This window comes from Eucalyptus grandis, chromosome 8, assembly GCF_016545825.1.
Source record: "Eucalyptus grandis isolate ANBG69807.140 chromosome 8, ASM1654582v1, whole genome shotgun sequence".
Lineage (NCBI taxonomy): Eukaryota > Viridiplantae > Streptophyta > Magnoliopsida > Myrtales > Myrtaceae > Eucalyptus > Eucalyptus grandis.
The window spans coordinates 68,096,979-68,109,075 of record NC_052619.1 but is presented as its reverse complement, the minus strand read 5'-3'; the positions used below and the strand labels follow the sequence as shown (position 1 = coordinate 68,109,075).

The 12,097-nt window shown below is 40.8% G+C and overlaps 1 protein-coding gene across 4 annotated transcripts; it reads left to right on the top strand.

Moving 5' to 3' along the window:
* The first annotated feature begins 70 nt into the window (after window positions 1-70).
* On the top strand, window positions 71-11,170 carry LOC104415744 (esterase AGAP003155). 4 transcript variants are annotated; one of them, XM_010027093.3, is made up of 7 exons: window positions 71-650; window positions 4,545-5,142; window positions 5,381-5,479; window positions 5,640-5,681; window positions 5,811-5,955; window positions 6,442-6,543; window positions 6,799-7,078. In XM_010027093.3, the coding sequence occupies exons 2-7, from the start codon at window positions 4,924-4,926 to the stop codon at window positions 6,861-6,863; spliced, it is 672 nt and encodes a 223-aa protein (XP_010025395.2). In that variant the 5' UTR covers window positions 71-650; window positions 4,545-4,923; the 3' UTR covers window positions 6,864-7,078. The 4 variants fall into 4 exon arrangements, 3 of the variants coding, with proteins under 3 accessions (XP_010025395.2, XP_039154942.1, XP_010025399.2); XM_039299008.1 differs by lacking the exons at window positions 6,442-6,543; window positions 6,799-7,078 and adding exons at window positions 10,000-10,101; window positions 10,264-10,700 and having other exon boundaries at window positions 74-650; XR_005545313.1 differs by lacking the exons at window positions 71-650; window positions 4,545-5,142; window positions 5,381-5,479; ... (2 more) ...; window positions 6,442-6,543; window positions 6,799-7,078 and adding exons at window positions 8,355-8,876; window positions 8,986-9,084; window positions 9,229-9,270; ... (2 more) ...; window positions 10,264-10,465; window positions 10,683-11,170.
* The last annotated feature ends 927 nt before the right edge of the window (window positions 11,171-12,097 follow it).

Genomic DNA, 12,097 nt, shown 5'->3' with positions numbered 1-12,097 from the left:
GGCTCGGCTCGGCTCGTGCCCAGCTTTCTTCCCCCCTCCTGCTGGTCTTCGCTGAAAAAGACCTGCAAGAACAGAAAAGATGGAGCAGTAGAAGCTGCAGCAGCACAGCGAGAGCAGGAAGATCGAGGAGCAGGCGGGGCGACCGGCTGGCGAGGCAAGAACCAGACACACCGACCGTTGATCTTGAAGAGCTCAGTAAAAAGAAAAAAAAAACAGGAGGGCAAGACAGAAAACACGGGCTGGAGCGAGAAAAAAGAGAGGAAGACGAGAAAGGAGAGCATCGGGCACACAGAGGGAGAAAACCAAAGAAAACGGAGAACCGGCAGAGACAGGAGAAAAGAGGGAGAGCTTGAGCGAGAGAGGTGCTCGAGAGTGAGAGCTGGAGCGAGAGAAGTACTTGAGAGAGGGTAAAGAGCCAAAGAGAGGCTCGTACCGTGCACGGAATCGGGCTCCCCGACGCCCTTCTTCTTGAACTATGAGAAACCGAGAGAGCTGAGGAGGAGCTGAGAGGAACCAGAGAGAAACCGAGAGGGAGAAGAAGTCCGAACGAGGAAGCGACTAAGGGAGAGCAAGGGAGCTTCAGTCATCGCTTCAGCTGCGTGCGAGCCCCGCCGGACGACCCCTCGGCCAACGTCCTCAAGTCGAATCCGGTAGGTCCTCGCGCCCTGTTTTCACCCTGTTCTGTGCATCTCGGGCCGGAGTTGTGTTCGACTGGTTTGCGTAAACTCCGGCCTTGTCCACTCCCTCTTTGGTTGCTGTATGTTTTATTGTTTGTTGGTGAGACTCTCGGTTTGGGTTTGGGTCCTAGTTGAGATAGAAACCATGTGATTCGGGAGCGCCCTCCACCTGTTTGATAGAATGCCACAACGAGATCCAGTCTCCGTGGTTTTGTCTTTGACTGAAATCGAGTTGTCCAGGCGTGTCTCGCTCTTTTGTGATGTTCCGGCGGTGTTGGGTGACCCTGGACGTCGGTCGTGTGGTCGTTCGCTACGTTCCCATTCGTCGTTGTTGCTTGCTCGGTGTTTGGCCGAGGAGGGTATGCTCAGCCGATGATGGTGACGATCTCCGGCCAACTAGTGGCCGACGGAAGTTCGGCGGTGGAAGGGTCGCCGGTTGTTCCGGACTGGGTTGTTGTTTGGCTGAGTCTCGATGAGGCCATGTTTTGGGAAAAGAAGCTTCGAGCGTACAGTGGGCAAACACGAAGGTGAAAAAGACCAGGGAAGAAGACGACCTAAAAAAGATTTAAAGAAAAACAAGAAATAAAAGAAATAAAAAGAGTAATGAAAAAAAAAAATAGAAAGGTGGAAAAGACGGGGGGGGGCAGACGTTCGGTGCAGGGAAAAAGACAAAACATAGAAGAAGCCAAAAAAGGAAAATTAAAAAAAAAAAAAAAAAACTAAAAAAAAAATAATTAAAAATCTTATTTTCTTTTTCGACCCGATAGGGTCGAATCTGGTTTTGGGTCGGGTCAATGGCAGGATCGGATCTACCCGATCCGAACCCTATATCCGAATATAATAATATTAAATATTAAAAATTTCAAGAATTCAAAAGTTTTCAAAAAAATCAAAAATTTCGAAAAATAATAAAAATCAAAAAATTTTCCGAAAATTCAAAAACTCAGAAAACATTAAAAAATTTGACTTTTAAAAAAATTTAAAAATTTTTTAAAATTTCGATTTTTTTAAGAATAGAAAAATCTAAAAATCTTAAAAATTAAATTTCCTCGAAAATGTTGAAATTAATCTTTAGAGTAAAAATTAATACTAAAAATTAATTAAATTAAATTTTTATTTAAAAAAAAAAAAAAAAAAGAGGAAGGAAGAAGATGAATAGTTGCGGGTGACTGACAGCCCGCTCCTTGCCGCCGCCTCCCCACCGTCATGGGGGTGGGGGGGCTAGGGCCCCACAACCCTAGTTGATCGGAGGTGAGGGCTTGTAAGCCCTCGCCCAGATTTAGGGCAAGGGTCGCAACCCTCCCCTAGATTCAATGAAGGCCGATCCTTGCTTGATCGGGCCAAGGGCGTTGCTTGTTGAGGGGTCGCTCCAGCAGGCTAGGCCAGGCGAGGGTCATGCTGACCCTCGCTATGTTTTGAGGAGGGCCGTGACCCTTGCCCCAGATCTAGGTGAGGGCTCATAGGCCCTTGCCTTCTATCACCGGGGTTGCTGGTAGACTCTTCCCCCATTGTCGTAGGCCCGTCCCGACAACGACTGCAAGGGTTGATTCCTTAACAACTTGCCACTGTTTATCATCTTCCTTCTTTTTGTTTTAAAAAAATGGTATTAAATTAAATTTAATTAATTTTTATATCAATTATTTACCCACGTCAAATGTCAGCACCAAAACGACGTCAGTTTTACACTTGTTTAGCCACGTCAGCATGTAAAAAATGACGTCGTTTTGCACTTGCCTTACTGGAAAATTATTACTTCAAAGATTTTGATCGATTTTTCTTTTGTTGGTACTTAACTAATTCATTTGCTCTAATTTTAATATTTAAGTATCACTTTTTTAACTTTTGGCACTTTAACTGTTTGGCACTTAATTTCCTTACCATTTTCGTTTTTTTAACTTAAGACAATTCTTTCTAAGATGCCCATTTCGATGCCCATTTTTGCCATAACTTCAACGGACATCATTACTAGTCCTAAACTGGTTACACCTGTTCATGTTAGTATTACTCCTACTAACATGTGTTCTAGATTTTCTTCTATTTTCACCTACTAAAGTAACATATATAGGCTAGCCAGATTTTCTTCTACGAATGTCTTCATTTAGAATTAAATCTCAAAGCCCCTTAAACGTCAAACCAGAAGAATTACTAACAGCAATAATAGCAATATTCTAACTATCAGACAATGAAGATAATAGAATTAAAGCACGTACCTCATCTTTAAAGTCAATCTCAACTAAACTCAATTGACTAATAATCACATTGAATTTATTTATATGATTTGCAATTAACACACCTTCGCTCATCTTTAATAATCACATTAAATTTATTGACATGATCTATAACTGATGCTTTACTCATTTTTAAATTAAACAAACGTCGCATCAAATAAACATTGTTGATTGCAGAGGGTTTCTCGTACTTATCCAACGGGACTTTTATCAAATCAGCAGTGGTCTCCCTCTTCACGATGTTAAATGTGACGTTACGAGCCAACGTCTATCGAATAAAACCCATAACTCGTCCATCCAACAAATCTCAATAAGCTTCCTTCATCATCTCTAGCTTCTCCCTAGATAGGAGCAAGTGCAGATTTATCTAGTATGGATAACCTTCAATCTACATCTTTTAGAAATTAAAATCATTCCCATCAAATCTTTCAATTCTCACTTTTCCTTCTTCTGTTGCCATCAATTCTTTTCAACTCTATCAAGTCTAGTTTTGATACCAATTATTGTGAAAAGCGAGCTATGGAATAATAAAATAGACGGAACAAGAAAATAAATCAGATACTAGATTTACGTGATTCAATTATAGAGAACTATATCCATGGGAGAGTAGCGACGAATTTGCTATAAATAAAGCGATACAATGGAGATTAGACACTCGAATTACTCAAATACTCTCGATATTTTCGAAGCCCCAATTACTTCTAATAACTCACGCAATATTTAACTTCGAAATTTCTTACGAAATAATCTCTCAATCTCATAAAGAAATTCACAAATTTTACCACAAGATTTCACGGCTACAAACACTAACTTGATTAATGTAAGTTAAGAGTTTTCTCTGCACGTCTTTGCCTACCAAGCATTTGTATACAGACCGCGCTTCAAGAAGACCTTTATACATCAACCGCAGCAGCACGAAGACCGCCTTCACGAGCAAGCACTCACGGCAAATCAACAACGGCGCGCCCAAATTCCAGCAATTATTCAGCCCGTATTTGTAATATACAAAAGAAACAAAACCCTTCATGAAACCGAGTCCAACGTGGGAAAAAAAATCCACGGTCAACTCTCCTCAAATTTATTTTCCTTGCTGACTTCAATGTAGAAACCAACTCGTGCGTATATATAATTTTTCGCTTTCTTCGCCGACTACAGCTTGTAAAGGAAATAAATTACATTCAAGATCACGCCACCAATATGAATGAGGTTTCTGCATTATGCAAGATCCAATCTTGAACTTTGATCTACCGAGTTAACATGCAAATAAATTGGGGTCAGATTCATTCAATAAGCTTAAACTCGAGACATATATTAACAAGTTAAACTAGAGAAGCACAAGTTAAACTGACCGAAGTAAATGGGTCATGAGTACAAGTTGAGATATGAACAGATTAATTCAAAGGGCCTATAGAGATAACTAGCCAAAAACCAGAAGAGTCAACTTTTAGGTGAGACTCCTTTCAAGTTCCTGATGTATTCCAGCCCCAAGATAGTAGAGAAAGCGAAAGCCACGGCCGAAAGCTGAGCCCACAAACTACTATCTTTAGCACAAACAAAGTTATTCGTGGCAACACAATTAATTAACTTTCTTTTTTGTTTCTGATTTTCGTTTCATGTTCTGATGAGACTTCAATTGAAGATGCCCGCTCTGCTCCACACCCACGAAGCGCGAGTTCTAGGCCAGTCCTATGTGGAAAGCAAACTTGTCGGACATAGCATGAACCGAAATCACACGATTTTGATTTGGTAAAGATACTGAAGGGTCAAGTTGCAAGTGAAGGGCAGAGAAGCACAGGTTTGGCCGGTTGGTCAATAGCACTAAGGTCCAAACTCGAGATTTGCTGGTGGCTGTGGTTGGTGGGGATTCTTTAAGAACTGACCATACAGGTTGGGCTTTGAACAGATTATATCACATGGACTACAGAAAGAACTGGCCAAAAACCAGAGGATTAATTTTGTAGTTGAGATTCCTCTCCAATTCCTGCTCTAGTTCAATTCCACGATAGTAGGAGAAAGTGATGACCAAAAGCCGAACCCATGAAAAGCCCAGGATTCTGTGCCTCCACGGGTTCAGAACGAGCGCTAAGATCCTCGAGACGCAGATCCATAAATGGCCCGACTCCATCCTGGAGAAGCTGGATCTGGTGTACCTCGACGCCCCGTACCCGTCCATGGGCCAGTCCAGTGTGGAGGGCATCTTCGATCCGCCTTACTTCGAGTGGTTCCAAGCCAATCAGGTCAGATTTCCATTTTCATCTGGACTCCATGTGGTGTAACTATAACTGTGCTTCATGGTTGCAACCCAGATCTTCAAAAACTATTGACAACTTGGAATGCTTGTGAGCCACACATGGCGCCAAGAAATGTCACGGCACGATTGTAGCACGGTGCAGCTATAGCTGCACCAAATGGGTTCTTAGCAGAAAAAAATTGGGAAATTCATCGAGCTGATAATTGAGAGTGTTGGGGTTCCAGGATTTTACAGAATACGAGAACTTTGAAGAGTGCATCACTTTCATTGAAGATTTCATGGTGAAGAACGGTCCCTTTGATGGTTTACTGGGTTTTTCCCAGGTGAGTCCGGTCAAATGAAAAGACAAAGCAGCATCTTTTCTTTTGAGGGTTTGTTCGAATTATTAAATTTTGAGGTTTGAGGCCACAAGAAGAAAAAAAGAGACAGACTAATAAAAACTCCATCCCCATGTTTACAAGATTTTCCTGTTTTGATTACCAGGGAGCTACGCTAGCCGCAGCATTGCCAGGAATGCAGGCAGAGGTACACTTCTATCTATCTTCATATTCCAACAAAAATTCCAAATCAAAACAAATAAATGAAAGGAAAAATGAAAAGCAACAGGACTTTCTGATCGAGTTGCCGCAATCAACAAAATGCTTAAATTTGCAGGGACTGGTACTCACGAAAGTGCCCAAGATCAAGTTTCTGATTTTAACTTCTGGGGCTAAGTTCGGTGGATCGAAATTCGGCGCACCTCCGCTGGCAGCTAACGCGTTTTCCTGTCCTGTCAAGTGCCCCTCTCTTCATGTTATAGGTAACTACCTGAACTTAGCTCTTTTTGATTCTACTACGATCCAATCACCATTAACTTGCTTACAAGTTTCAAAGTCTAGTCCGACATCTCCTGACCATGACGATTGTTAGCTGTAATTAGTTGTTACAACCACCACATGACATCGTTAGGCTAAATTTCAGCAACCAAAAGTAGGATCAGTGATGATTTTTCTGTGCTGTACATAAAGGTCTAAATGAGTTCAGAATTGCAGCTTCACATAGAATGCTATCTGTCAAATGAACTTGGACCATAATCCATCCTTGTTTTACACTTTGAATCCGGAGATTAGGGACTAAACAAAAAGTGTCAACATCAAGGTGTGCAAGAAGATCCACATAATGTATTCAAGCTTCCTCAAACACTGGCAAGGTCAATTAGCCAACTAAGAAAGAGATAATAGATTAAGTGGTACGCATCATAGCCTCGTTAACTGATAAAATTAAGGAGTGATTGTTGTGCTGTTAGGCGAGAATGATTTCCTGAAGCTGGAGTCGATTGCTCTGCTCGATTCGTTCGTGGATCCGAACGTCATCCATCACCCGAACGGCCACACAATCCCCAGTCTCGGTTAGTGTCACTACCAACTGATTCAGTCTCTCTTTTCCCATTGTTTCAGTTCCTCTTTTGTTCTTAATTTCACTTTTATCAATTAATAGAAAGGAAAAAATAGATAGTGAACAGCCGCTCGATCGTAATTTTTTCGGGAGCAATCTCCCGTGTATCGAGGGATGGGAACGTCATGTTCTGAGATGCCATTGATGTTTCGCTTTCTACATATTCGTGTGGCTGCTGAGTTTTCTTCTTATTTCTTCTCTTGTGCAGATGATCAAAATCTCGAGATTGTCAACAATTTCATTGAGAAGATCCGGAATCTCGCTGCTACATGAGTCTTTATTTATTTGTGATTTGACCATCTTTCTTTAATCCCTGGAAAGCTTGAAGGGCAAGGAATGGAAAAGTTCATCTCTTAACAATTTGCATATTTATGTGGTACCTCCTTCTATAGACAAAAAAATAAAAATAAATAAAGTCTCCCAAGGATCAAGTAGCTTGTAATTTCCCAAACATATAGTACCACTAAAAGTGCAACACATTGCTAAAAGCTCTATCGGTGATTATGGTCCTAGCAAGATCATATGAACCGGGTGCTTTTCTCTACAAGATCTAAATGCCGTGTGTCGTTACAGTTACGCTACATGCGTTTTGCACTTAACTATGAAAATACGTCATTAACCATATATAAATCTAAAGAATGTATGCAAGGAACATAAGTTTTTAAATAAGAAACCTTATATATTCCAATTTCACCCAACTGACTTGTAAATGTAGGCAGTTGATTGTCATGGGAAGTTGTTTTTCTATGTCAAACCTAGCCATATTCTAGGACAATAGCATGTCTTTTTCTGGCTAATATACTTTTTTTTTTTTAATTCTATTGCATCGTGGAGAATTGAAAATATTATAGGGAAAATTATCCAAACAATCTTTAACCGATTGCATTGACGCTAATTTAATCCTAAATTTTTAAATTTTGTCACTTTAGTCTTAAATCTATATATGAAATTCCAATATAAACCTTTCAATTAATTTCCACCATACTTGACGATCCAATCATCACTAGTCATCCTACATGGCGCACCACTAGTGATAAGGCAAATTGTCTTGTACAGTTAACGTAACAAGTGGTTCAATAACACTCTACACGAAACAATACTATCACTATCACAAGCAAAATCTTCAACATATTATCAGAAATATTTTTTGCTGGCACATGTAAACACGAATACGAATATGTATGTAAATTTTATTCTTTGTATTTGAGAAACAAAAAAAAAAAAAAATCGAAATTTCGCTCTTACATTTTCTGAATTATTAGATGGGCCTGCTTGCCATATAACTTGAAAAATCTTGGTTACTATATTTATGTTGTCATGGAAACCCCATCTCTTAAAGCAATTATTGTGCAGCATAAACAAGATCCAAACGACAATGTAAACAAGCTTCATTCGATAGTCTTGCAAGGTCAATAAGCCCAAAGACCAACTAAGTAGGCAGTACATTCCAAGAGGCTGTCCGGTGCAGCCTTCCCCAAACGGTTTCACTTATGAAAAGGGTGCTCCAACTTTTATGATTTGTTTTGGCAAATACCTCAGAACTGCAGCACATTCGCGGTCACATCGTTATATAGTGGCTTTTAGCGAACCACCCCAATCATTTTTAAGCTAAACACCAAGGTTGCAGCACTTCACAGCACAATTAGCAAACTCTATGCTTTTGGATATCCATCGAACCTATATGGTCATATCGATGCACGGAGGGCATTGTCTTTTGAGACGGGTCCATAGGGTCGGCCTAAATCCGTATCACAGAAAATTCATCTGGGAAGACAATGAAGGGTCAGGTTGTAAGTTGCAAGAGAGAATCACAAAAGTAAACCGGCCAGTTGGTCAATAGCATATAGGGTCCAAACTGGAGATTTATTGGCGGGCGGGTGTGGTTGGTGGGGATTTTTTAAGAGCCGGAGCGAATGGGTCATCCATACACGTTAGACTTTGAACAGATTATATGACACGGATTATAGAGAGAACTGGCCAAAAACCAGAGGATTAACTTTGTAGTTGAGACTTCCCTCTAATTCCTGTTCTAGTTCATTTCCAGGATAGTAGGAGAAAGCAAAAGTGATGACCGAAAGCCGAGCCCTTGAGAAGCCCAGGATTCTGTGCCTCCACGGGTTCAGAATGAGCGCTAAGATCCTCGAGACGCAGATGCATAAATGGCCCGAATCCCTCCTGGAGAAGCTGGATCTGGTGTACCTCGACGCCCCGTACCCATCCATGGGCAAGTCTGGCGCGGAGGGCGTCTTCGATCCGCCCTACTTCGAGTGGTTCCAAGGTAATCAGGTCAGATTTCCAGTTTCATCTGGACTCCATTTGATGTAACGATAACTGCACTACATCGTTGAGACCCGGATCTTTGACGGTTACAAGAATTTTGAGTGTCGGGGTTCAGGATTATACAGAGTACGAAAACTTTAAGGAGTGCATCGATTTCATTGAAGATTTCATGGTGAAGAACGGTCCCTTTGATGGTTTACTAGGTTTTTCCCAGGTGAGTCCGGTCAAATGAAAAGACAAAGCAGCGTCTTTTCTTTTGGGGGTTGTTGGAATTCTTAAATTTTTTAGGGTTTGCGACCACAATAAGAAAGGAAAGAGACTGAAACAAAAACTTCATCGTCTTGTTCATGATTACCAGGGAGCTGTTCTAGCTGCAGCATTGCCAGGAATGCAGGCAGAGGTACACTTCTATCTTCTTATTCCAAAAAAAATTCCAAATCCAAACACATAAATGAAAGGAAAAATGCGAAGCAACAAGGCTTTTTGTTTGAGTTGCTGCAATCAACAAAATGCTGAAATTTGCAGGGCTTGGTATTCACCAAGGTGCCTGAGATCAAGTTTCTGATTCTAATTTCCGGGGCTAAGCTCGGCGGATCAAAATTCAGCGCGCCTCCGCTGGCAGCTAACGCGTTTTCCTCTCCTGTCAAGTGCCCTTCTCTTCATGTTATAGGTAACTACCTGAACTTGGCTCTCTTCAATTCTACTAGGATCCAATCACAATTAACTTGCTAACAAGTATCAAAGTCTAGTCCACCGGCTTAGCTGTAATTAGTTGTGACAACCAACTGCGTGACGTCATTAGGCTAAGTTTCAGCAATCAAAAGTAGGATTAGTGATGATTTCTCTGCTGTCCTATACCTAAAGGTCTAAATGAGTTTAGAGCTGTAGCTTCATATAGAATGCTATCGATCCAGTCCTGTCAAAAGAACTTGGACCATAATCCATCCTTGTTTTACACTTTGAATTCGGAAATTAGGGACTAAACAAGAAGTAGCATCATCATCAAGGTGTGCAAGAAGATCCGCGTGATGTAATCAAATGTAATCGAACTTCTTCAAACACTAGCAAGGTCAATGAGCGACATGGACTCATTAACAGATAAACTAACAGGTGATTGTTGTGTTGTTAGGTGAGAATGATTTAGTGAAGCCAGACTCGATCGCTCTGCTCGATTCATTCGTGGATCCAATCATCGTCCATCACCTGGAGGACCACACAATCCCCAGACTTGGTTAGTGTCGCTGCCAACTCGATAGTGATTTTGTGGGATTTGTCTCTGGTCTGTGGAGATAGGAACATCGTGCTCTAAGAATCCCGATATATTTCTCTTTCTACTGATTCATGTCAGCGCTAAGTTTTTTTTTTTTTTAATTTTTCCCCTTCTATTGAGCAGATAATCAAAGTCTGGAGGATGTCAACAATTTCATTGACAAGATCCAAAATCACGCTACTGCCTGAGCCATTATTTCTTGCAACTAGCAACGGAGATAAATATTCTCATTAGTGATTGGGCTCTCTCTCTCTCTCTCTCTCTCCCTCTGAAAAGCTTGTATGGAACAGCTTTTATGCACTCTTCAATGGTCATCTCTTTTGAGGTAACCATAACTCACTCTGTGTGTGCCCAAAGCTAGTCTTGTCCTTTCTATCTATATGTTGATTGATACTTTCACGTTCCTTCTCTCCTTTTAAGGACAAGGAAGCGAAAGAATTGACCTGATATAACGCATGCTGTGAGTCTCATTAGTAGGGACATGGAATGTCCAAGAGAGGTGCATCTTAATTCTGCAAAATGAATTTTTCGTTACTTGCAAGGTACTGTTGCTTATGGGCTGTTTTATGAGAAGGAAGAGAAGTCAGATCTATTTGGCTTTACAGACATTGACATGCTGGAGATCTAAATGATAGAGGAGATATGTTTTTTCTGCTGGGTTCAAGAGCTGTCTCATGATCCACAAAGAAGCAACCAGTTGTTACTTTATCAACAACCGAAGCTGAGTTGGTAGTTGAACTTCATGTGCCCGTCAAGCTATTTAGCTAGGAGCAAACACACAAATGAGTGCATCGCTTTCCTTGAAGATTTCATGGTGAAGAACGGTCCCTCTGATGGTTTACTGGGTTTTTCCCAAGCAAGCGTCCACTAAAAAGACAAAGGAGCATCTCCTCCTCCTCCCTCCTTTCTTCTTCTTCTTTTGGGTCGTTCAAGTTCTTAATTTTGAGGCTTTGGGGTCACAAAAACAAAAGAAGAAACAGACAGCCGAATACTCCATCGTCATGTTTATGAGATTATATCGTTTTGATTACCAGGGGCTATTCTAGCTGCTGCATTGGCAGGAATGCAGGCCGAGGTACACATTCACGAAGAAACAAAATGCTAAGCAATACAACTTGTGATTGAGTTCTTGCGATTAACAAATGCTGAAATTTGCGGGGGTTGGTGCTCACCAAGGTGCCCAAAATCAAGTTTCTGATTATCATGTCTGGGGCTAAGCTCGGCGGGTCGAAATTCAGCACGCCCCCGCTGGCAGCTAATGCGTTTTCGGCTCCTCTCAAGTGCCCTTCTCTTCATGTTTATGGTAACTCCCTGAACTCACAATGAATGCTGCCAGCTTCCAAGCCTAGTCCGACGATGTCCGACGATGATAGTATGGTTAGGTGTCCAACACATAACGTCGTTAGGCTAAATTCGGCTTTCAAAAGTAGGATCGGTGATGAATTCTCCACTGTCCTATACCTAAAGGTCTAAGCAAGTCTAGCTGCAGCTTCATATAGAATGTTATGACAAAAGTACAGTGGAAATGCCAAAACTTAGATACAGGTATACATAAGTGCCATTTTTTTTTAAAATTAAGACATATGAGCTCCAAGTCCGACAAAGCCTTCTAGAAATCTTACGTGGCAATTTTTATTAATATAACTCGCCTACGTGGTTCACCGGAGAGCCGAGCCAAGTGAAAACAATGTCATTTTACCTTTTATTTGAATTTTAATATAAATATTGATTAAACTAAATTTAAAATTAAATTTAAAATGGGAAATCGCAGAACGGGAGGGCTTGCATAGCCCTTGCCCAATGCCTTCTGCAACATCTTCTTCTTCCTTTTTTTAAATAATAATTTACTTTTAAAATTAATTTAATTAATATTTATATTAAAATTCAAATTCAAGATAAATCATTTTGTTTTTTGTTTATCTAGCAATTTCAGCATGCAAAACAACGTTGTTTTCCG